This window comes from Accipiter gentilis, chromosome 10, assembly GCF_929443795.1.
Source record: "Accipiter gentilis chromosome 10, bAccGen1.1, whole genome shotgun sequence".
NCBI lineage: Eukaryota > Metazoa > Chordata > Aves > Accipitriformes > Accipitridae > Astur > Astur gentilis.
In genome coordinates, this window is record NC_064889.1 from 40037298 (window position 1) to 40063586 (window position 26289).

The 26289-nt window shown below is 38.6% G+C and overlaps 1 protein-coding gene across 3 annotated transcripts in view; it reads right to left on the bottom strand.

Moving 5' to 3' along the window:
- RPTOR (regulatory associated protein of MTOR complex 1) overlaps positions 1-26289 on the bottom strand; it is a 200657-nt gene that overhangs the window by 118158 nt on the left and 56210 nt on the right. For all 3 annotated transcript variants that reach the window (XM_049813115.1, XM_049813117.1, XM_049813116.1), the window contains exon 3: positions 25904-25986. In XM_049813115.1, the coding sequence (XP_049669072.1) occupies positions 25904-25986 (83 nt within the window). The remainder of the gene's footprint in view (positions 1-25903; positions 25987-26289) is intronic.

Consider the following 26289-nt stretch of genomic DNA (forward strand, 5'->3'; position numbering starts at 1 on the left):
CAGATATAAAAGAAACCTGGCCAACACATCTGCAAATATGTTAAACCTAGACAGAGTCTTGCCTTTTCTAGATGGACCGACAGCAGACACAGTGAAAAATTTTATGGCAAAAAGTTTGTCTTCAAAAAGAAACATGGCCAACTTCTTGCAGCTGTACTATGTACACTATGGGCATACTCATCTTCAGTAGTGAGTTTACTTTGAACTTGCAGATCTCGCCATCCCAGCAGGTTATCACCACTACTGGTTCCATCAGGCCATGAATATGACTATGGCTCCATAGCTTGTCTGCTCTTTGCATGTAAGAGGTGTAGAGAATACTGCTGGCTAAAGTACAGCTGTTTTAAAAGCAGACTAGTTACCTGCAGATACTAGAAGAGACTACAGAAACCTACCGAGTTACAGAAAAGTTAATAAATGTTCAATCAGCGAGTACATGACGGTTTTAGTCAACATTCAGTGATAGATAAAAACAGGGAAAAAGATCAAAGCAATCTAGCATAACACTAACACACTTTTAAATTAACTTATTAACTATTAGCAGTTAAGATCAGGCACTAGGTTACACAAGACTGTATTGCACTCCCCTCCCTAAAGAAGGGTTATGAATATAACTATATTTCATAACCTCACCTCAAACAGTTTATAGACAATGTCATTCTCAAGATAAAAGTGCACAGAAGTCCCAGAAATTTGATATTCACATAGCTAGGTAAAAAGAAGGAAAACTGATTGAGAGCCCTTGGCAACCAACCCTTACTTTTGGAAAATTTTTATATTCAATATCATCACAACTTTGTTTGTGGACACCACATTATCGTTCCTACCTATACAGCTCTACAAGCATGTAAATCAGAGCACACTTCTATGAGAAAAAAACCCAACTTAAAAAAACCTCAATACTTCAAAAACATTTTTACTCACTTAAGTTCAAGATGCCTATATAGTAGCTAGTTTGTCATACTCAAAAGTGCATTTTTTTGAAGCAAGGCCAAATACTAACAAAAAGTCTTTCAACTGTCCTTCAAAAGACAAAAGCCTGTTTCTTCCTCTCTTCTTCAGAACTGCAGAGAGAGACTGAGAATCCAGAATCACAATGGCTTAAAAAAATTAAAGCCAATGTATTGAAATAAAGAACCAAGTTTAAGAGCAGGAGAACCGTCTACATACCTCTATAAAAATCTGCTATTGAAAGCCTGTTTATAACCAAATCAAGGTCTCAGAAGTTTGGGTTTTCATCTATGATAGGCAAAGATAAGAAAGTCTTAAAATATCACAGTAAAAGAGGATGAAGCACTTCAATATAAAAATGGTTTGCTTATCTATGAAGCTTGAAAAACAGATATCATGCTGCTCAATTAATATTCAGCATCTCAAGCCAATAGGCAAGATAGATACAATGAATGGCATCATTTACATGATTACAACAATAAAGAAAAGCAAGCAATAGGAGAAAAAATATTAAGAAAGAACCAGTGATCTAAAACACTCATCTTTTTGGGGAACTTCCGCACTAAGTAAAGGTAAGAGGCTATATTAATCTTAACACGGATCCCCCCCCACACCTCTTTCTTTATCCTTTCAGTGTTGTTATGAAGGCGCTGATTTGCAAAAATGTGCACCCTAAATCACATTCTGCCTGCTGGCATCTTTACAAGACACTATAACCAGAGTGGTTGGTAATTTTTCAGCTCCTTTTTTTCCAAAGGAAAACATGCTCATTCAAACACTCCTCACGTCCTTTTAGCATAAATATTAAATATAGCTCGCAATTAATGGAGGTGAATTCACACTCTAAAACTAAAGCCTGTAGATCTAAAGATCCAAACTGTAAACATATCATTTGTGCATTGAGAAACACAAGGCTGAGAAGAATGAAAAGGAGACGAGGGAGCCTGTAAATAAGCAGACAGTCTTAGTCCTACCTGTCAGCTCAGGACTTCCAGGCATGAGTGCATCATTCATACACATACAACAAGAAACAGGTATCTGAGTAACAAAGTAGACCAGGTGGTGTCTTTTTTTTTTGTCCTTTTTTTTTCCCCCCCTAAAAAATACCTTTTCATTGGTATGCAAAAAAATACCAGGAGAATAAGTACAGTAATTATGAGAAATGTTCAGGGCTTGTTCATTTGATTGAAGTGTGGGACATTAGTCGTGGGGGGAGACGAGGACCTTACTGGTTTATGTGATGGTCTGTGGGACAAGGTGCTATTTTTAATAACTGTAAAAAATAAATAAGGTCTCCTTCCAGAACAGAACTACAGAAACTGAAGTTCTTTGAGAAGAACATAGAGAAACAGCATAAAAACCTTGCTAACCCATGGGCTGGCACTCCTACCCAGTACCAGAAAGCACATTACCGACGACCAGCTCTACAGCAGCCCATCACGTTTAACACAGCTGACACCCAGATGAGCTGCGGTCCAGGAGAATCCACCAATTCAACAATTTTACCTTTCCTTTCACAGTATGAAGAAGCATTTTTTAAACAGAGTTTTAGTTCTCATATGAGCATTTTGCATTTTAGCATCACTACCCTTTTGATGAATAATTTCCTTTTGTCATCCTCCTATATTTCCTTCTGTCATTATTCATTTGTCTTCCCTGGCAACGTGCTACTTTCCTTCCCTTCCACTTCCAAACAGATGCTTTCAAGCAGTAGTTAGTGCAAAAGGTAACAGACCGCCCAATTGGAATCCTCAAAGATCTGTTGGGCTTTATCTCAGCAACTTCTGTTGAAGTCACAAACAAGAAGCTTTATGTCTTGTTTTCCCTTTGTTTTTATGAGCTATTGACCAGTTCCAGATTGTTACTGCATCTGAAGACCTTGCTGGCCTTCCCTGCCTTCTATTATGTGTTGATGACAGATATTTTCTGGTGTTTGGCACAGAGTCTTTGCTTCCTGACGCAATTATCAGACAAGACAATCTAGACTTCGATTCCTCTGCAGATGATGCCCAGCTGTATCTGTTGCTCCCAGCTGATGTTGCAATCATAGCATTAGAGCTGTCAAAAAGCCCAACCAGAGCACTGTGATGGACAAGCATGAAATTGCTGACGGTGATGTCAGCTGGCTTTCTGGTGTGAATTTGATTTTCTGATCACTTCAGTGTCTCACTGAACAGCTCCTGTCAAAAGCAATAACTTTGTGGCAGCCTGATCTAGACTATCCTCATTATTCTGCTCACGCAGGCAAAATTAAAAGTTTTGCTTGTTTATGTAATATTGCCACATTTCTATGAAACACTCAATGGTTTATCCAACCTTTTTCCTGTATACTTGTTTAAAAATACAGGTTTTCTGTTAATTTTTAAAACCTTTCAATTTTCAGTATGCCACAAACTTCTGGGTTGACAAAACATTGTATTGACAAAGTTGCAAGAAATAGGAGGAGTTTCAATGGAAAGGGAGTTCTGGCACCCAAAACAGGAAGAGAGAACACTTTAGGGCTAAATACCAAGTGCATTAGCTAGATGTTTTTGCTGTGGACATTAACATTAACCATGCTTAATGCTGAAATTTAAAGTGAGATGGTTTTGCTCTACAGTAGTTATGCCGATTGCCTATTGACACACTTTCTCAGAACTACTCTTCCAATTATTTCCAAATTTCCTATCACTACAAAATCAAAGCAATCATCATTAAGAGAGAAGACAAGGATTCTGAAAAGATGTGATCTATCAAAGCCGTATCATTCCCTTATTCAAGACAAAAGCAACATTCTGGCTATATCTGGTTTGAAAACTGTCGTTAGGATCTACACCAGCTCTGTGTCATTCTCGTCAGGACGAGCGAGCAAGGTCCAAGTGAGCCAGCAGCGCAGGGCTGACACTACCAGTATAATTAGCAGGTCTGGGAAAACACCAGAGGAAAAGTGTCAGTGGGCAAATAAAGCAGAGTTACAGCTGAATAGCCAGTCAGCTCCTACCCCAGCCTCACTGAAGGGGCTGCACTGGGACACCAGGGCTCAACCACAAAATACAAAAAGCAGTAACAATAAAGTACAAGCATTGTCCCATTTATTTCATGAGGGATTTAGTTCTTTCAAAGGATAAATAAAACACCCACATGTTTACTGATTAGCAGGTGACAGCAGTAACCTCTCCAAGACGAGTCTCTCTGGAGGGGAAAAACCAATTCACTGTGTTCATCAACTTCTATCCCACTGGGAAATGTCAGTATGAATCGGCTGCATAAAGCAATTCCCACAGTTCTGTGGATTTTGTGCTTAAATTAATGGCTTTGCTTTGGAAACTTCACCTAATTACAGGTTTTTTCTTTTACTTTGAATGGGGCCAAAACATAAATCAAACAATGAGGAAAAGTCAAAGTTTTTCAGGCCCCTTTCCCAGGATATCACCAAGCTATGCTCAAAAGAGCAGGGGCTGCAGAAGCTCAACAATTTCGTGACAAAGTGCTTTTGCTGTCATTTGAGAAACCAGAACCTGACTCATTATCCACATTCCAAACTCTGGTGTGCTCAACCCTGCCAGATGCTGAGTTCAGGAAACTCACCTCAGGAATAGGTCCTATAAAAAGGATGAAATGCAGAGTGCTAAAAGTGACAATTTGAGAATAAGTGATTTAAGTTGCTGATGTTGCTTAACCATTAATGGGCAATGGAGAGGAAAAGAAAAAAGAGTTTTGGAAGCCAGACCAGGTTTCCATCATCATTGGCACTCCTCAGCCCAGCAGGGTGACTGATGCATGCTGGAGCACTATGGCATTTTCATCAGGGAGATCAATTTTTTTTCCCCTCAAGAAAATACAAGGATAAACCTATTTTCCCATCAAAGTTATAAAATTCAAGTCTTGATCCTTCCTTTTCCTGCAGCCTAAGACCTCAGTCTTGGTTCCAGAAAGACTCCACAAGACTTAGACCACAGCGTGCCTGTGATTCAATGTCAAAATAGCAACACCTAGCACAGCATATATGAACTACATGAAAAATTTATCTGTTGGCATTCATAACCTTTGCTATTTACAAGTTATAATACTACCCTCTTTTCATTCAGCATAACAAAAGCCTAAAGTCACTCACCTTTTATCCCCAAGATACCTCACTAAACCTGATGGGCCTAACTTCCATAAAAATACATTTATATTCCATTTTTTAGAACTCATACCGACACATGATCCCCAAATTGCCTTCCCTAGTAACTTCATACTGCTGAGGTGTGATGCTTTTGGTGAGTCTGGGTTGAAGAACATAGCTATTCCAATGATCTCCCTAGCCACTACAAAGAGACATTAACTAGTATGTACAGCTGTAATGAAGAGGGTAAAACTGTGCTCATCTGAGTGGAGAAAAGGCATCATCTGCACAAGCTCACACTTAAAAGTTAAGAAATTCTCAGGCATAACTTGGTTAAGCAGGATTTAAGCCCCTTAGCATTTTGCAGATTAAGCTCTACAAGACTGGAGTGGGGTCACAGGGCACCAAGAAACAACTTCAGAGAGAAGTAGCTGGGGGTAAAAAGGCAAACAGTTTGGAACGCCTTGAAATTCACTGTGTAAGGACTAAGGAAGCTCTCCATGAAATCACACCCCTGTTTCTGTTCATATCTGCCCTTCTCTTGTTCCCATCTCTCCTCAAAGAGATCAAAATCACCCTTACCATCAGACGCACTGTTGGGTAAAAGATTCCCCAAAACAGGAATGGGTCTGGTAAGACAGCTCTCCTCTTCTTGAGAGACTCACTGGCCCTGCTGCTCCATTTATCATCTGAAGATGTGTTCCCAATTTATCAACAGAATAAATTACTCCAACATTCAATATTTTATACTGAAACTGTCTTTTACACCTCCTTACAGAAGAAGCCACATGCACGATCCTACCCAGGATCTACAATGAAGTATTTTTAAATATAAATTTTTAAATTTACAGCTTTTGCTTTATTTTGCTGAAGACTTGTTTTTAAAACAGCTGTTGGGTAGAAAGAATCCCACATGCAAAATAACGCACACAAAGCAAGAAAAACACCGTTTCAGAGTTACTGCTACAGGTAAAATAAATAAAACAGAATCAATATAGTTGTAGCATTTGAGGTTTTAAAGTTCACTATAGAACTGTCAGTTGATATGCAGATACAATAAAATGAACTGAAAGGTTTCCTATTCTGCACCCTGCCATCTCATTGCTTAGTCCCATAGAATCTCAGAAAGCAAGGCTGGGTTGGGTTTCATGAAGTAATCTAGTCCCATCCCAGTTATCCTGATGCAGAATCAATTACACTTGCATCCTTCCTGACAATTGGTCATCTAACCTATGTTAAAGCCTTCCTATAGCAGATGCCCAAAAGCCTTGCAAGGCAGCAAGTGCTGCATTTCCCTTATCATTGTTAACATTTTTTCCTAACATAGCCTAATTCTTCCTTAGAATGATTTATAATCTTTTTCTGCTTAATTCTTCAAAGCAACTCTACTGTTCAAGGTGAACTTCTACGTAAATGGGACATCACAGGATGTCCTGCAGCTGCTGCACTGTGACTTGGATCAGATTTGAATCCCAGTTTCCAAATGCAGAAAATACATTAAACCTGAGACTTTGTCATGCACACAGACAGCCTACTTAACATGATTTAATTAAAAGGAATCAAAGCAATCTAATTATTCCAAGAGAGTGTTTTTTGGAACAATGCCCAAATTTGAAAAACAGAAATATAAAAAGCCTTACAAAGAAATAAGTTACTAAACCCCAAAGGTAACGAAACAAGCCGTTTCAAGGGCCGAAGATGTGCAGGTTTCATACTACCTCTCTTGGCTGTGCGCGTACCGGAGCCTCCAGCCCAGCACACAAACCACTTTGCTACTGCTCAAGGCATCAAGGTCACTGCTCAAAACTGCTGCTGTTGCTCCACTAGCCAGTTTAGCTAGCACGGTTGGTGAGGACAGAGGGAGCAGAACACCAGGAAAAAAAGGGGAAGAGGAGACCTAATAGCAAGTTCTGAAATGACAGGAAAATTGTTATGAAACTTGTGTAGTCAATTTTATCAAACTAACTGTTAAAGCTTAAAATTTTGAGAACACTTACTCAAAGGCATGCCAATGGTCCTGGAAGGAAGCAAATCCACACTGCTTCCTCCTGCTCCATTCTAACGAAGCAGCACAGTAACTTCAGAAACAGATTATTTCTACAACAGACAAAAGAATTCACCCAATTCAGGGTAGGGTGCTCTGGGGAGTGATACATCACTCTAATCTCTGCATTCCTGACTGCCACCTCTTTGTTACACACAAGAATCCCTGCAAGTTCCCAGGACTGCAACTGTACAAACCATTCTGCAGTTAAATCCGACAGCCACATCTTCTACCAGCAACACCAGCACACTGGAGGGCCGCTCTGCGATATATGGCAGTGCAGAAGCAGTTATGCATAAGACCATGTTAGCAATCATTTTCACAGTAAGATAATTCAGACCAGTATCTTATATCCAAAGAATAAAAAAAATCCTGCAGCCAGAGATGTTTCTCAGATGTTTGAAGACTTATTAATGATGAACACTAAAAATCCTGGAATTAGTTTTCCTTAAAGTGAAAAAGATAAAATTGAATTAATTCAGATTCCATCTTTTATGGGGCAACTGCCAGTTTGATGCAACATGTTCCTCCGAATGTCTGGAACAAACTCTGGCTTAGACGTATAAAATAGGCATATATATGTCAAACAGTTTCACAGGCATGCAATTGGACGACCATGTTGTGCCACACAGCAAAGCAACATCATTGATATTTTACTTTTTTTTTTTAAAACTATTTAACACACTGAAAGCGTACAAAACCATGAAAAAGAACATTGCCAAAATGATGGCTCTGGTCTTCCCAAGCAAAACATAATAATTCATTCAAATACTGGTGTTACAGTTATTTTACTTAGCTTAACACATTTAAATAGAAATTTTGAGCAACATAACAATTCAGAAAATTAGAAGGCCCAAAACAAAGAATGGGTGCATGTACAGGAGAAAGAATTACGGTGAAAACTCTGAAGATCACTGGAGAAATTTAAACCTATACCACACCTACACGCACGTGCTTCTGGCTTCATCTTCATCCTTGTGTAAGAACTCTGCCAAGCTGCATCTCCATTACAAAAGCAACAAAGTGGAGAGATGAGGAGTATCTTCTCTTTTTTACTATTTTAGAACTATTCACCACGAAGACTACCTCAGCATAGCATTATTATTCCAGTTGCTACAATTTAACTTTTGACAAAATCAAAACATCATCTATGTCCCATTGCTTTCTTTTCTATATTTTTATTAGATAATAATGATGAAATAAGGAGCAACAATGCACACTTAAAGAGTTTTCACATGATGCTCACACTGACTGAGATATACGTGAGTTAAACTACACAATGAAAACCTTTGTGCTTTCTTATCCTGTGACTTTCAGTGTAGAATAAAATAGCTGTGGTCGGAAAAACTGAAGTAAGTCCTTTTGAACTGAGTGACCAGTATATTGAAGTCTGATTCTGAATTATGGTACAGGAAAAAGCAATTCTAGCCTTTCAGCATTGCTCTAGGTTTTACTTACTACGTCAGTAGTATCTCAAAGTGGTAACTATCCCCTTAATAATACAGGATAACAAACTGGCTCAACAGAACCTCAAAAAAAGCCAATGGGAGCCCAACTCTTAGAGGCCACTGCATTTTTACAGTGATGGGGTGGGAACATTTTGGTACCATCAGCCTTTCTGAGGGCTTATTAAAAGACTTTAAACAAAAAACTCTTCATAAGGACGACATAAATATATAGCAGATAAGCCGAAAGAAAAATTACCCGCAGTGGCACTGACAGAAATAGAGATAATAACTTCTATGTATATCTAAATCCTGCCGAGGAGACAGGACCTGGCCAGCCAGGTTACAGCCAACGCTGGATCCCCAGCACCATGACCTGCTGTGGTTCCCAGTTGTGTCTCATGCAGCTTAGAAAGATGAGCTCTGAGAATGAAATGTGCATTTGATTTGTTTTTGCATGGCAAGGAATTCTCTTTCAGATCTCCACTCACTGAGGCTCCAAAGTCCCGGAAAATCCTAGCTTAACTGATTTCAAGTAATGTTTTTTTTAATTATTAAGAGCAAAAGTTTAGGAAAAAGAGAAGACTAAAATAGCTATTACTTATAATGGTGCAAAATTAAGACAGGGCATTTTAAGTATACACCACACAGATAAGCTTCTGTTCCGTTTTAAAACATTCCTCAAACCCTAATCCTCACTTAGTAAAGCAGCAGCAGGAGAACAGCAGCATTTATACTTGCACGTTAACAAATTAAAATACCATAGAAATAGCTTAGATAAATTAGAAGAGAATAGTGTTACCACAGTTTTATTTATTTATTTATTTTCAAAGCATTCTATAAAATCATCTTGTAATGACATGCAGGAAAATAAAAAATAGGGTCAAAATATTTCAGTAAGCTACTGAAAAGGTTTAAATCATATTCTAGTGCAGTAGAAAGGAAGCTCAGTGATTTGTGCCATCTTTTTTGTCCTTTTAAGGACTGGAACTTCAATTTTATTATTCTTGACGGGATGCTCAAATTCACCCTTGTTTCCATTTCTCTAAAGGTCACATTGGATTTCTTCTCTGAATATTCAGAAATTCTTTGCAATCACCTCCAGTCCTTTTGTTAGGGAACGTTTTGATGTTGAGCAGAAAGAAGAAAAAAACCTAAAGCTCCAAAATGAGTTGTAACATGCAGACAAGCTCATATATGCATGGAATTTGGGTAGTCACCCAAAGATCAGATAAAGCACAAGTAATCTCCAACAGAATCCCATGTAAGCGTGTGCAAGGGCTGTATGACCCAGCACTATTATCTTGCACTGGGTAATATCTTGCATCAAGTCAGAAAACTGTGATGAATACAGTCCACAAAAATATATTTTTATATTTGTACATATTTATGAATTGTAAGTTAATTTCTATGAGGAAATAGTACACAGTACATCTAGCAAATACTGGGATTCACAGTTTTCTAAACACCTTTCTGATTTCCTCTGTCGAGTTTGAAAAAAAATAAAATAAAAAAACGTTTAAGTGCAGCCAAGCCTCAGCTAAAGATTTGCTCTGGTTTACTGCAACCCAAGTTTGGGAAACACAGAGTAAGAATTGTACACTAGCTGTGACTGCAAGGCACCACTATGATTTGGGGGTTTTTTGGTTGAGGGCTGGGCAGTGTTTCTCCAAGCCTGAGAGTTTTCTTCTCCTTAGGAAGGTTTTCAAATAAAAGTTATTCTATCACAAAACGTAATTAAGATTTAAAACTGACTGCCATTTTGATTTTTGGTATTAAAAAACACTTCAAATGAATCAACATTCAGATCAATATTTCAACTACCAACAGAAAGTCTTTAATTATATCTATAAGGTGGGTTCCGGAAAATTAAAGAGGAATTAAAAGATACATGGGGACTAGCAGAAAAACTTGGAGGAAGCTAATGCACAGCACGAGTAGTTGTTCCAAGTGATCAGGAGTTACAGGCTTTGGAAAGCATGTGCTTAAGGTTTAACTTGCTGGACGCAGCCAGTTCGCAGCTACAGAGCTGACACGGCCATCATCAACCGCAATCAGTTACAAGCAATGAGATCACCAGATTTTCCACCCCTCTATCACATCTCCAGGAGTGATGGAACAAAAAGTGTAAACTAAATTAACTCAAGTATTAAATTACTGAGCTTAAACTGTAGAGGGTGACCTCAGTTTAAAACTGCCCGGGTATCAGGAAACGTGAAAGCAGTAAGCATGACATAATTCTTTTAAGTGAATCCAGAGGAAATCCAGAGCAGTCTGACATGTGTGCTAAGCACATTGGTAGGAATAATAATAAACAAACAGAAACATGAATAAACACCTCATGGAAAAGTCCATTTAGCATCCATAATGAGAAGTCATATTTATTTTTTTTTTAATCAAACTCTTATCTTCTAGAGTTTTTTTAAAGAAATCAAAGAGCATGGAGATGAGAGAAAGTATCTTTTTTATATAAATCCATTTTGATTCCCAGAAGACATTTAGCAAGATCTTAACATGAGATTTGGAAGAAAGTCCATATATAAAGACTTGCTTATAAAACAAGTGGGTGGGGGTAGAATCATTAATTTTGTCCATGGAGAGAAGTCACTGTGAAGTTCCAAGGGTATCAGTTTTGTAGACCAAATCATCCAACTTATTAATAAATACTACTGAAAAGGGAATGAGCAGAAATATGACAGTCTGTTGATGACAGAGGGTTATTCAGAATTACTGCAGGCAAACCCTGCGATAGGGAGTGTTTCGGCAGCAATACAGAAGAGGATATCCAATACGGACACATCTAAAAAGTTATGCAAGAAGAAACACCATTCTGATTTTACACAGAGAACAATTAGCCTTGAACTACATACTAGCACTCAGAAACAAGATCTTGGGAGTATAAGGAGCTGTTCTGTATAAACATCAGCCCACCACCAGTCATAAAAGCAAGTACAGAGTTAGAAATTGTCAGGAAAGCAAGAAAGAAGCCCCAAAACCACTATGCCACTGTAGAGATCAAGCAAACACCTGTATCTTGAAGATGGTCTGGTTTGGGTTTTTTTTTAGGTGTGCAATAGCTTTCACATGAGGAGCGATTAAATGGCCTAGGATTCATCTGCCAGGAGAAGTGATACAGAAGCTGTACGTAACAGTGGTCTGTAAAATGAGAACTAATTATGCTTTATTCATTTTCTCTTGGCTAGCCATTATGTCTTCCAACACTAGAACTAGGTAAACTAAAATGAAAATATCCATTTACATGTTTAGAGCAAAAGAACACAGACACACAACTTAACTAAACATTGTAGAGACAAGCATGTCCTTGCCACAGGACACCACCATTCAATCACTTCTTTGAACTATTTTAAACTTTTCAGCTTTCAAAAACTCCTGGAAGAACAATATATGCAGGACAGTAAAACACTAAGACTCCACCTCCAGCTCAGAAAGCCATCAGGTGAGCAAGATACACACTCAGTTCCTCGTGTGAAATGTTTTTACGCATCTGCAGTTGGCCAGGGTACCGGCCAGGGTACCAGCCAGGGTCCTGAATTAGAACCAGTACAGCCCAGTTGGTCCAGTCCAGTTACCTACCCAGACAGTTTTTAATCACCACTTCATTATTCATCTTTGCTCACTCACTATAGCCTTGGCAGGGACAGTGCTAGAACTAATCTAGGGGATAAACCTCTCCTTGGAGACTGAGCTTCCGCGCAGACCTCTGAGGATCTGCATCTCAAGCAATTCTCTCCAAGCCATTTCTTCCACAAATTCTTCCAAAACACACTAACAGTTCCTGTTCCTAATTACTTTCACTACTAGTTGCTTTACACCTACTAATTTCTTGTCAATTAACTTCACTACTATGGACTTTTCACAATATTGTTATACCCACACTTTCTTTCTTTTTCTATATATGACACTGAGTGGGCCTACTTCCAAGTCTTCTGAGGTTGAAGCTGTTTGAGTGAAAAACTACGTATTTCATTCATAGCAAAAATACTTTGTTCTTTGGTTCATTCAAAACCGTTATTAATATATCAATCCTGTGATTTGCCGTAATTTAAATTTTAATACTTACTAAAACACATCTTTTTTTCTTGCATCAAAGAAAGATTTAGGATCCTGAATTTACACTGCCTTTGGAAACACATCAAAGAATAGACAAATTTAGAACTGTACAAGACCACTTATATTTTTGTGCAGTATCACAATAAATGAACAAACTACACAGAAAAGAATTCTTCCATGAGCAGTAGAATCAAGCCAATTTTTCTCCAACTTTGCTGCTCATTTTTGGATTTTCTGTCACCTGATCAGATGTAATCTCTTTCTGAAGGTTGGGGTGCTAATGGTGTTTTCTCTCCATACGTAGCTGTTAACGTCTGGTAAGAGTTGGGCTCAGACTGCAGCCTGTTCCTTAGTTGACCAGGAGAGTAACAATATGCAGTCTGTCCTCTACCTCCATCCAGCTATTTTCACAAAATGTTCAGGACAAATTTAAATTCTGAATTGTCAACCCTTTTAAAAATAGCATGTGATGTGTTATGGTTGCTGGGATATACAATGGATGCAAGATGCAACCACACACTGCATAGTTTTAAAAGCCTGGCTTCCTCAGAAAATCAGTCAAAAATATATTCAATCCTTGTAATTCATATAGCAACATGTTCTGCACTACCCCATTACAAGCATTTGTTTAAAATAACTCTTACTACATCAATAAAAAGTATGTCTTGTAATAAATCTGGACCCTTTTCTCTAGAGGTTATCTGACATTTTATCCAGAAGCAATGTACTCTAATTTGCGCAGCTGTTTTCCACATCCACCCCAAACAAAGAAAATAGCAGCAAAATCTTAGTAAGACAGAAATCCTTTACAGGCAGCACATAACCTTGTAGTCACTCCCAGTTTGCTGTCAAGCCTGGAAAGGATAGTAGTATGACAAGTTTGTCCTAAAGTACCTGGCAAACTCTGTCTAGCACAGAACTTGGCAGGAAGCCTGCAGTCTCACAGCGGGTTTTCTGAATTTCACAACATTTGCACTGATGCAACTTTGCTGTTCGTTTCCTTATGCTTGCAAACATGAGTGCCAGAGCAGGATTTTGCTGCACCAGGTCATCAGACTGCAAAATGCAGGTAGCAGAGAAGTAAACAGCTGCAAGACCATGTTATGTGATAACTTCAGAGATCAATTCAGCAATGTAAGAAGTGATTTCAATTTATACCTACTATCAATCAATCATAAATTCAATTCCCTGTAAGCCCAAGCTGATATGACCACAATAACTCTTGGGTTAGACACATGCATGCAAATACAAATTATTCTGAACCATATCCACAGACTCCAGGCTTTTTTTTAAAAAAAAAAAAACACCTTTTAGGTGTTTTCATCTTAGGTTGTGGGCACATGACATTACCCTGATGTAAATTCATGAGGATTAATCAAAGATAATAAAAACCTGCATATTTAAGTACAAGGGAGTATGCTGGAAATCCTAAACTGATGTTACAAGCAACAGCTTAACCTGGTTAATGCAGGCCATGAAAAATGTTTCTGATAAAATTATTAGTTATTGCTAACTTGAAAAATATTACTTACAGTGAAGACATATTATAACTTACAGATACATAAGTTTAAATGCTAAACTAAGCCACAAGGAAGACTCTTGCAAGTCTTAGGCAAGTCCTCTGTAGATATTTGGTTGCATTTTAAAGATCCATCTCAATCTCCTCCATGCTAATATATTCACAAGCAGCCCAAGACTTAAACAGCTTAATTTGCTAGATGTCTAGGACAAAATGCATTACTAGAGCTAAGCTATAAGGGTGGAACATTTATTCGCTTGACTGTAGTCAGCAGTGTAGTGACTTTACCTTTCCTCTGCAGAGTCTTTGACCTTGCTTTTAAGTCCAATGTGAAATGAATTCTAAAGTACCTAATCCTCATTGTGTGGATTCAGTATTCAACAATACTTCCAAAAAAATACCTTTGAGCAGTCTGTTCATGAGAACTGATGTTGACAGGGAAGACAAAAATCAAGACTACTAACCTTGAATATCTGCTACAACAGATTCAGGAGACAGGTGTGTTTCTTTTCTCAGCAAAAACAAGCTGCTACACACTACAAGTTTGCTCCAAGATTTATAGAAACTCTACCCACCAGCCTACCCTGTATGGTAAGAATCCCTCCCTATCTGTTCAAATAAAATAAACGTTCTGAGATGGGTGCATAAATAATTGTTTATTTTTAAACAAAGGGAATTGTAAAAGAACTTAAATCTGCTTCTCATATGCCAGATCTCCATCCTCAGACTGATGACAGTTTGATGGCTTTGATGGATCGCATCACAAAATGCTCTAACAGGATTTTAAGTACACACCAGGACACCTCTTTAAAACCTACTTAGTCAAATAACGTAACTCCTAAGCAACAGTGTCATTTTGGTACTATTCCTTCTTTATAACCTCTATTTTAAGAGCTCTTTAAAGTTTCAGGCTCTACATCTTCTTGTTTCTTAAATATAAACTTAGACATTACTCAGAGCCCAGTTTAGGCTGCAGGACCACAATCTGGTGCGTAAGTGAATCGTCAAACTGGTCGTCTTTATTTTCTGGTTAAAGTGCATCATACTCAACAGGAGGAACTGCTATCCTGTACTCATGGTAGGAGACCTTGTTAATCTTCTCAATACTAAATAATTATTTAGCAATTTCAGGTTTTCCTTTGATTGCAAAGTGATTGTTTAATGAAGCAATATTCAGATTAACAAACAGCTTAATGAGTCAGGAGAAGGAAAAACAATCATTCAGAGATTTATGCTTTGTTAAGATCCATATGAAAGGAGTTAAAACCAAAGTATTTCAGACTTTTCTCATTCTGCCTTAGAGACGAGCAGGATTATAAATAAAAATGTAAACAGTTTTCTTTGTTAGTGCTCCAAGTTTTGCACAAAACTCTGATGTCTATTCAGAAGGAAGCTTCAGTTGCCTAATACAGTATCATTTGCATGTCCAAGTTTGCAGTGACTGAATGCTTGTCCAGTGGATCCCTAGTGGTATTTACTAGATAAAGAGCACCAGGGTCGATGCAAGTGGATCTACAGAAGGCTCCTCCCTGTCTCTAATCGCCAGTGATTCACTACTCTCCATGGAACACAAAGACAAGGTATTTTTAAATAGGTCACACAGAGGCTGGGTGGTAATTACAGAAAAACGTTAATCAGATTTGAGCAGGCAGAGCTGCTTATCTCTTTCAAGAAGCCTTTCTAATATCAGTTCTTTCTTCACATCTTAGGACAAATGACATTAAGAGTACAATGGTCATATGAAAATACCCTAGAATACACAAATCTTGCTTGTCTGCCAACTCTGGCCTCATTTTGATGACAAAATACAAAACAAAACAGACAGGCAGTATAAAACATGTGAATGGATCTTAATTTCAGAATACTACAGAAAGCAAAGCAAGAGAAAGCATGGTCACTGAACAATTGCATTCAAATAGAGGATTTCAAAATTAATAGGAGTCAGATGCTGGGTGATAAAGCAAAGGAAAAGCATTTCAGAGGCCGTCTCAGGAAGTTCCACCTTGGCAAGGAGGGCCCATTGCTTCTGCAAATGACAAAGTGTGTAAGGGAGGTGAAGGCAGTAGGTAAAATAAGAATCTTGTTCTTGGTGGCCTTAGGCCCTTAGCACCTTCCCTGCAAAGCAGGCCTTACTCAATGCGCATCTGGGAGATTTTACCAGGTCACTCTTTGCATTTTTAAGGGGAGTTGTTTAAAATGTGCAGAAATAGCAATGGGATGTTCTGGAGCCTCTGTCCTGCAGCAATGCAGGTCTGCTTCCCAGAGAGAGCACAACTGAGGCAGGCATCATCATCCAGCAGCTGCTTGAGCAGTTTAGTGATTTTGAAGACTGCCACGTTTCAGAGAGATACACTAACCTAAACAGTCACATTACTGCACCACTTTTCAAATAAAATGGGAAGAAATTTTGCTTGTTTACAAGTTAAATGTCCTTTTCATTGTGGTTTAGGCTTATCTTTCTAGACTTCAGCGACAGCTTTCCCCTTTGCCCCATCTCCTTCATTCAAGGTCACTCCTGCCTGCAGTGTTCGAGGGTTTCAGCAAGATGGCAAGACCCAGAGGATTTTCCCACTAAACTGATTTTGCAAGTTCGTTGACTTAGTTCCAGAATGCCAGATCACTGCTGATCTGCAATGCATGAACAGTTCAGTTCACAAAACAGCTTAATGCCACTTCCTTGTCTTTACAGCTTCTGAACACGCTTCTTCACATCAGTTCATGCCTGTAACCATTTTTTCCTTTTTGTGCTCCGTTTTTCCACGAGAATCTCAGAGAAAGCAGTATTAAGTACATTACTGCTGCAATTTCGAGTTTCCACTTCATTTTCAGTAGTGTGTTCAAGATTTATCAGATTTTTTTTTCTCACTATCTAAAGAATTAAAACAGGCATTCTACCTAGACTGAGCCCCAGAACTGCAGTAGGGAGCTTTCCACTTGTACAGCTTACTCCCAAATCCTTTAGTTATCATTGCTAGAGATTTTTTTTATGTACAGGTGGTACAGCTGCTCCCATCCGAAAGCAGTCACATCAGCAGTGCCTATGGATACACCACTACAATTCAGGCTACAAAACTCCAGGGAACCTATGCAGTGGTTTAAGATGCTAAAATCTCCACAGTTGTTCATTGTGACTTCCTCCTTATGCTTAGCACCCCAACTACAGAAGAAAATAGGTGGCCCAGTTGAGATTTTTCAGCACAAAAGAGTAGCTTCAACACAATGCATCTTTGTTGATGGTTTAAACTGAGACCCTGGTCTTGTGTTGTCCCCTGCCAAGCTACACTGTGGATGAGTTCATGGTTGGGTTGCAGACCACTCGGAGAACTACCAAAAGGAAAACTGCAAGTCAGATACTGCTTAATTTGCCCTCATTTTCTCCATATTCACAAGACATAAGTGGCTTTCATCATTTACCATACTTACAATCTGTGCTTTTCTGGCTAAACTACCAGTTCTTCTAGAGGGATATTTTGCAAAAAGAGCATGTGGCTAATGGTCAAACTCTGAATGGTACCACAACAATTTTTCAGATAAAATGAGAATGTGACTAACTGGTTTTGGCAACTATGCTTATTGACCCCTCTTCTATGACAGACTTTTTTTTTTTGTGGAAAAAACCACTGGTTTATGCTGAAGATAGTTGATCTTTAACAAGACAGCAAAAGATTGATACAGCAAAATTTTGCAGAGCCTGAAATAGCTGCCAGATTCAAAAGGCTGTTGGGAAATAAAAAACAACAAACATAGTCCTCTTAGGAAAAAACTGGTTTTGTTAAACAAGGTCACAATGTCTTCTTTTTTTTTTTGTCTCTTCATTTTTTTGTTACATGTTCTTATATCTGCAGAGTAGGGAGAGACCAAGTACAAGTTTTTCTATTTTACATTTTCCCCTTTGGAATACAGTATTTCTTCTTGCAGGAGCAATTAGTATTTGCTGTTGTTTTAAAACAAAAACCCTACAGAAATAAAGGAAAAGTATGACTCACAGAGACACCAATAATTAGGTCATGTGTTCAATTAGTTTTCATGCTTAACTAGTTACTCTTTAGGAAATGCTCAACCTTTGATGTGCAGCAGGCAACTTACCAATTAATTAGGCAGAAGGAAGCAATGTAAGGAATGAAACCTCAGAAACCGTATCAAAGCCCAGAGATATCTAATGAGGGAAACAACAGCATCAACAACAGAAAACATGCACAAAAAGGTAGAGGCTTTAAATTATCTGTTTCAAGTATCTTGGCTGTACTTCCTTTGAAATTAAGAGAAAACTGTTGGGAAGCAGACTAGAAAAGAGAAAGAAGCAGCCTCGTTTGATCAGAAAAGCATCACTGTTTCCTTGAAGGCTTGCCACAAAAAATATAATCTATCCGTATTGTATGAGATGTCTCCTCAGAGACCATCACTCACTGGTGGATGCAAGCTGCAAGAGGCATCACACAACATATGATATCGGATTAGAAAAAAAAAATAGGAAAACCTTTTATTTAAAAACCTGCATAGTTAAGCACAATGGGACACAGACACACTGCTGGGAGTCTCAACCTGGCACCAACACCTCGGGGGAAAAGATAATATATAGCTATAGTTTAACTAACTAACTATTTCTATTAATGCCACACATAAAAGGAACAGGCATGCCTATCCAGGATTAGTACCATGTTTCTCAGTTCCCTTAGGCCTACTTCAATAAAAGATTGCTGCAGTCACTCCTCCTTGACTATGTCACCTCTTTGAACTGAGTGAAAAAATGGGTACAACCATGTAAATTAAATGGGCTGGAAAGACCTAAAACATGCCTATATCTGCCAGACTAATGAGTTCAGATATGTTACTGCCTGTCTCTTAATAAGTGACACTAATGTAAGTAACAGAGCATCAAAAAGAAAACTGCATAAGGAACAGAAGCAAAACTGCTGTGTGACAGTGTCCACACCATCATTAACACAGCATCCTCAATGACTAGGGATGCTACAGATGCAGGCAAATACCAATATTTGCTCTCAAGCCACCCTTCCCAACGGCTTTCTAAAAGTTTATTTAATCTTGCCTTCTAGATTTCTCCAATCCTTCCCCTAACTGGGATTTTCATCACCCTTCATAGCTCATAGTTCTCCTTCACTCCAGGGATGTCCATTCAGGTGGAGCTATAATGAAATACAACTAATCCCCATTAGATAATCAAAATAGTGCAGATGACTGTCTTAGCAAAAAAGGAGGAAGTGGAGACAACAATGTAGCACTTGAATTAGAAAAATCAATACTGTAATTTACTTTGTTTTATTTAGGCAAGTGGGTGTAAGGGGAAGAAAATTCTTTGGAATGTAACATTTAAAGCTCTTCAGCGTTGCTGGTGTTGGTTATGGCAAGGGAAGTACAAAAGCCCTAGAGCTACTGGCCTGAAGGGACAGGAGGGGCAGTGGGGGAAATAGACGTTGCACAAATGACAAATTACAGACCTTGCTGTGGTTAAATCTTACAGAGAGGTACAAACCTCTCACACGCCATTAAGTTACTTATCAGAGGATGTAAAAAAAATCCCAAATTCCATAGAAGAATTGACTTTCTACTTGAAGTAAAGGTCTATATAAAAGCAAGATCCAACTAAAACAGTTTTATAGGATCTCAGAATAGCTCAGACTGCTTCTCACCTCTGTACCTTCACTGGCTCGCTTCCAAATCTCTTGAAGACCAGGGCCGAATGCCCACTCCCTTCAGTGGCAAGATGGCCTGTTTAAAGAAACTGACACTTGAACATTGTACCCCTGCAACTGGCTTCAATGAACAGCAAATATTCAAATTGCTACAAGGGTCTCCGGAGCAATTTTCCCCCTCCCCTGAAACCTCCATACACATCAAAATAAGATACCAGACCAAAGTCCACCTTAAATATAGCAGAGAACGCAACTTTCCTTTTATTCTAACCCATTCATGGTCCTCAAGTCTTGTGTATCATAACTAAAGTTTTATTTTCTGTAACACTCCAGCTTAAAGGGTAACAGTTCCACTCCAGTTCTTGGCTTTGCTTGACAGCAAGGCTGTCAAGGTTCTTTGATGGACCTAGTGAACACGCCAATTACATATTGCTTCAGCTCAAAGAACACACTGCTTGTAATTACTCTCTAGATATCCTCTCCTCCAGCTCTACTATTACTCTTCTTTTCACCTTCCAAACCTTATTTCTTTCAGTAATCACACATCCAAACCTAACTTACTGACAACCCTATACTCTGGTCCGTTCCAAACCTACTGCTCTCAGTATATTCTCTTCTACCTGGTGACTGCACTTTCAAAACTCCCCTATAACCACTTGCCTCTTATTTCTATATTGTACCATGCTGTAACATTTACCAGCACGTTTAGAGTCAGGCTTCTGTTATGCTAAGACCCTATCACATTGACTGCTATTGTTTTACTGCCTCTTTGTACTCTCCCATTTGTTTGCATCACTCTTATTTCAGACTGTGAGCCGTGCAGCAGCAGTTTCCATGTCATCTGTACACCTGGCTCAGCCGAACCCTCCTCCACAACCGGGGCTCCTGTGCACTGCAAGAGTACAATTAAAATTAAAAATAGGAAAAAAGGGAATCCTTACAAACCACACTCAGGGAAGTCACAAACATCTGTTTTTCAGTGGTCTCACAGCTAGCTGTGCAAAGACCACTGCATGGCACAAACTCTCAGGAAAAGGAGGAAGATTTTAAAAAACTTAAAACATTAATTTTCACTGGGACAAGGTCCTGCTCCTCCAGTGTTACAAATGCACTTCGTGAGCAGTAGAGGAATCTAAGTGTCTCTGAGACAGCTTTCTTAACCTCATCTCTACTAAGAAAGAGTTACAAACAGCAGTTTTTGACCTTCTACTGACAGGACTGGGAAAGTTTCTGTTAGAGAATAAAGAACAGTACTGCAAAAAGCACCAGTGTAGGAGTGCCATTGGGATTCATTTGGACTAGGAGAAATCACAACAGAAGCAGCACAATTATTGAGCGAGATGAGAGAAACGAAGAAAAGTCCGGTGAATTTTCTGGACAGTTTAGAGTTAAAGAAACTGGTCAAAAGCCATAGCCAATAAAAAGAAAAAAAAAATCTATAATTTCATGCAAATTTAATAAACATATTCTCCAGACTACCTCATACCAGATCCTGAATTATGTAAACTGTGCATCATTCAACCTACAGTTCTGCCTTTGGCTACACAGCCACATTCTCAAAGGCATATACACAGTAATGGAAACAAAGGAAACTTTATTGTCTAGGGAAGGCTAGACGCCAAGTAATGAGATGTCCATTACGAGAAGGGGGAGGAAAAAAAGTCTGGCATCCTTCTAAGAACGAAGCCAGCAATCACAGATCAACCTCTTCTCATAGCATTCTGTGCAATACTGCACACAATGATCATTTTACACAGGGTAACTGGCACTTTTTATACCAAAGTACTGTAGCTCAGTTCAGAGAACTCCAGCCAAGAGGATGCAGGAAAAGACACTCTCAAACCAGTCCACAAGAAAAGGAACAGCGTGCTGAACAGAGAAGCAGTAGAAAGCTGAATAACACCTTCATCCTCTCCACTAACCCCTCTGTTCCAGCTCTGCAGAATGTTACAGCAAAGAACCCAAGTCCCAGGCTCTGCTGATAAATGGATGTAAACTGGGACTTAAGTTTCTGCTCATAAAAATCCTCACTAGCTACTGCATCTGTATAAACCATCTCACTGCAGCAGCACTCAGAATTCACAGTCTATTACTCCTATTTTCAAACAAAGTCTCTTGACTTTTAAACTAAGGAAGGTTCCTGCCTTTTGAATGGCATAACATGCAACACTACCAAGAAAACTAAATTTGCATCCAAACAACAGGGAAGATATTTGCTACTTACTGCCAGCACAAGCCAAGGAGTGCTCTCACTGGTCACTTACTACAATGTTGCACCTAACACAGGCAGTATTCTGCAAAGGGTAATAAATGAAGATCAGAAGCAGAGAAATACCATTTCAATGTGATCAATTTCTTATCTAAATATTTTAAATACAGAGCATGCAAAGAATCTCCAATAGAATTTTAAAGTATTTTATTCTGGGCAATTAAAGTGATATAATGTGCTGTCTCAGCTAAAGGCTCTCCCTTCTCATGGTGTTATGCTGACACTGCCTGCCAAACTCTTTAGTCTAGGCCCTGTAACCGGCAAGCCCCAGTTTTGCTCAGCTCCACCAGCCATTCGCTAATCCATCAGTCCACAGATTCCCCCAAACACCAGAAGAGCAGTCGCAGGGAAGGTTTTTCCCCTCCAATCAGGCTGGGCACTATGGGGTCCTGTGCTCTTAACTTTCACTACCTTTTTCTCCTTTCATTCTCAGCTGCTTAAGCAACCCCTTTTATCCCCTGTAATTGAGCCTGCTTTCCAGATTACCCTCAGGTTTAACCCCTTCCATGCCCAGTGAAACTCAAAACCCGTGACCCAAGGTAGTAGTAGAGAAGAGCTCTTTTTTTTCTTTCCACTTTTCACTACCACCTATATTACCTTTGCACTGAATTGCAAAAACTCTCCCTTGTTCAGAAAATTCTTTATAAAGACAGATAAAGCCTACAGCTTTGTCATCTCCTACTCTCTTCCCCCAGTAAAATTTTCATTTGAGAACTGCAATGAAATGACTGAATATTGTTTAACTGCAGTATTTTGCAGATGAAACAACAGCTGAAGCGTTTTTTACTCCCGCAGCACACAAATTTATGTAGCTACACAACAATAAAGCAAAGTCTTAAATTTAATCAGAAGAATTACTTCAAGCAATGGCAAGCTGTTAAATTATTTAGAAAGGGGCTCAATAAGACCTGGAAGGAAATATGCATCAGCTGTGCAGCCTAGGAGCTTCCAGAAACAAAGAATTTTCATGCTTACCCCTTTTAAGGCTTTTTCATATAAGCTATTTGTATTTAACAAAAACAGGCGTGTATTTGAACAACATCCTACGAATTATAAGCAGACACGCACTGCACTGGTAGTGATGTCACAGGACTTCCCACTCAGCATTTATTACTGACATGATCCATTTACCAGTAGTTAGCACCATTTGTACATTCACAGTAAGATATTGACGACAGGCATTTCCTAGTGTAAGGATTGACACTGACAGCCCAGTAATACTGGCTATTTCAGAAGATTTTAATGACTTGGTCTTTTTTTCATACTGCCTAGTTTTCCCCAAATCATCTTCCTTCCATCAATTCTTCAACAATTCCAAAACACTGAGAAATAGACAAAACTAGATGTATTAGTATTTATATGAAAGGTCTAGGAAATTCAATAATGTTCCTATTGTTTTATTGCAGATGGCACATCAACTTCTCTTTATTACTGCAGAAAACTCAAGAGCCCTGTAGAGTGCAATAAAACGGTACGTGTATAGCTTTGCAATGTTTCAAAGGGCTGTGATTTACTGTTCAGAACCAGGCACCTTGCACACAAACATCTGAGCTCAGTAATTGCCTCATGTTTTGTGCAAACTCTACAAGGCAGCGTGAGGTCGGCCCACACAGGGTACCTGCTGCTTCTAGATGCCTGTCCCTCATTCCCCAGTAATATGGACTCCATTATTAAACGACAGAGAAAAAGGTTTGTTTTCACCTTTGTATCAAGATGTTTTACTCTTCTATTTGATTTCAGACACTATTTGAATTTTCTGCCAAATTCTTCAGCTGCTAGAGAGAGATTTAAAAAAATTGTCAATGTACCTAGAGGAAAAACACAAGAGTAAATTCTCTTGTCTTAAATATATACCATATATGCTTCAAGACAAGTCCTTCTTATATAAATATACTTACAAAACACTTCAGAAAAAAGCATACCCACAGATGATTATCCACAGATTTAATAATGTAAACATTTCACCACTAAAACCAGTAAGTCTCCTTCAAGTAATACATTCAGCTTTTACTGAATGATAAACTCACTTCTAGTCAGTCAACCCTAAATAAGGGAGCAGGGAAGTATCGCACAAAGGCAAGAGGTAAAGAACCGGTACAAACTGTATTTACATGCAAATTGCTCTGAATATAATATTATTTCCATCAAGTTTGAATTAGAAAGTAGAAGAGGAACTTGGAACGCATACAACAAACTACTTCACCAACAGCCTTTAACAACACACGTGCCAACAACCCTTTTTTTAGTCAAAAAATATTCTTAGCAGTGTCTGGCAAAAGAAAAGTTTGTATTTACTACTGCAAAGATAATCTCAAAGCCACTTGTCCTTTATCTGAAGGTATCAGTCCTTCATGAAGGAATGGAAGACTTGGCGGGGGGTGGGGGAGGGAGCAGGGAAAGAATAAAAACCCAAGTTCTCTATCTCCCTGTAGGAACAGGGATGTTCAGAGCTTCTATGTTCCAGACCCAAACAAAATATCAGCAGTGGCAATGTATCTTTATTGATTCTATAAACTATAAAGAAACTAGTAAATGAATGTAACCCATCACCGTTTAAATAGAAGGACTGATTAAAAGTACTTAAGGACACCAGTAACACAAAGGCCTTCTCCACCAGTCATCCTCTACAGAGGACAGGGAAGTACCAGTAACTTTTCCAATTGCAGACCGTACTCTTAAACTATATACTAACAGACATTACAGAGACACTCAGTAGATTATTTATACATTAAATAAGGTAGTGAGCGATGTTAGAAAATATAGCCCTGGTGCTGACAAAAGTGCACGTAATTATTATTACTGAAGACAATCTAAAAGGAAGACAAGAACTAATGCCTCCCTAAAAACTGAAGGCCAGGTTAGCATGCATGCCACATCATAAGGAAAAAAAAAAGTTAAAGCAAATCTACAGGCAGGTTCATTCAGTGAAGTTACTATTTCTGTTTGGGTTACACATTACACACTTATAATTATAAATTTATGATTTAGTAGTCAACAGTCCACGTACTTTGAAGAGGAATATTTTGACCCCAACTGCCTCGAGCATACAGATAAGGACATGAACATACCAGGGAATATCAACAGTGAAGACAATTCTACAGTTTGGTTTTTGTATCTATTTGGAAAACTCTGCAGGCTTCAAATTTCATTCTTTAGATCTTTCTGTAGTTTATTTACTGAATATTTATATGAATATGGACATTGAAATATCCAGAAGCAAAACACTTCCCCAATGGTGAAAGAGTGAGATGTTACAAAACAGGAAATAAATAGTCAGTTGCTTGCATGTTTCTTTAACTCCTGCTTTGTGTTACTACCATTCAAAACATTCATTTTCAAAAACGTATACACACATTATACTTTAGTTAGAATTAGCAGTTACCAAAGCTCTGAAATCATGTTTTACAACAAAGCCAAAAGCCTTCCTTAGCTACTAACTGTACAGCATTCATTTGTTCCAAAAGATAAAAATAGTACTGATGAGTGCTGGGACACAGTTTTGAACTACCCAAGGCCAAACACATTTTTATAACAGAAGAAACTATAAACTCAGAATGAAAAACTTCAAAAATACAATAAAGTCAGCGGAACCTAAATTAAAAAAAATCACAGTAGGACTTAGTACTTTAAACAAATACCCCAGACATAATCAAAGAAAGTGCTAGCCAAGAGGGGCATCAGCTAGAAAGCTATCAAGTTTGACAGCCTGCAAGAATTTATTCACACTGATGGATGAAGGAGGCAACAAATGCTGCAAGAGCACCTCGCCACGTAACAGACACACATCTTAGCTTTCGGCTGTTGAATGTTATCACAAAGGAGCATCATATCTATAGCTGCAGAGGGGAAGCCCAAGGAATACTTACTCTTGGCTGCCAGTTTTCATACTGCTTCTGTAAATTTGCACCAATGGTTTCCAGAGCTTTTTGAGGACCCATTGACAGAGGATCTAGGAAATATAATACAAATGAGTATTTTTGACCACAACTGAATCACTCAGCTTGACAAGAGGCAGAAATTATTTCCAATTCTATGTGCATTTAACCCTTTAGCTACTCCACATTATGTTTCTGTAAAATCCAGATCTACAACCTGGGAGATCAAGGTCTACATCAAAGCATAAACACCACCCCCCTCTGCAGAAGAAAGAAGCCAAAAGCTTTCCACACTTTCCCTCTCCAGTGTTCTGCTTGCAAGAAAAATCATTTAATGACATTTTAATGCAGGTTCCTTTCATGCATTCAATTTCAAA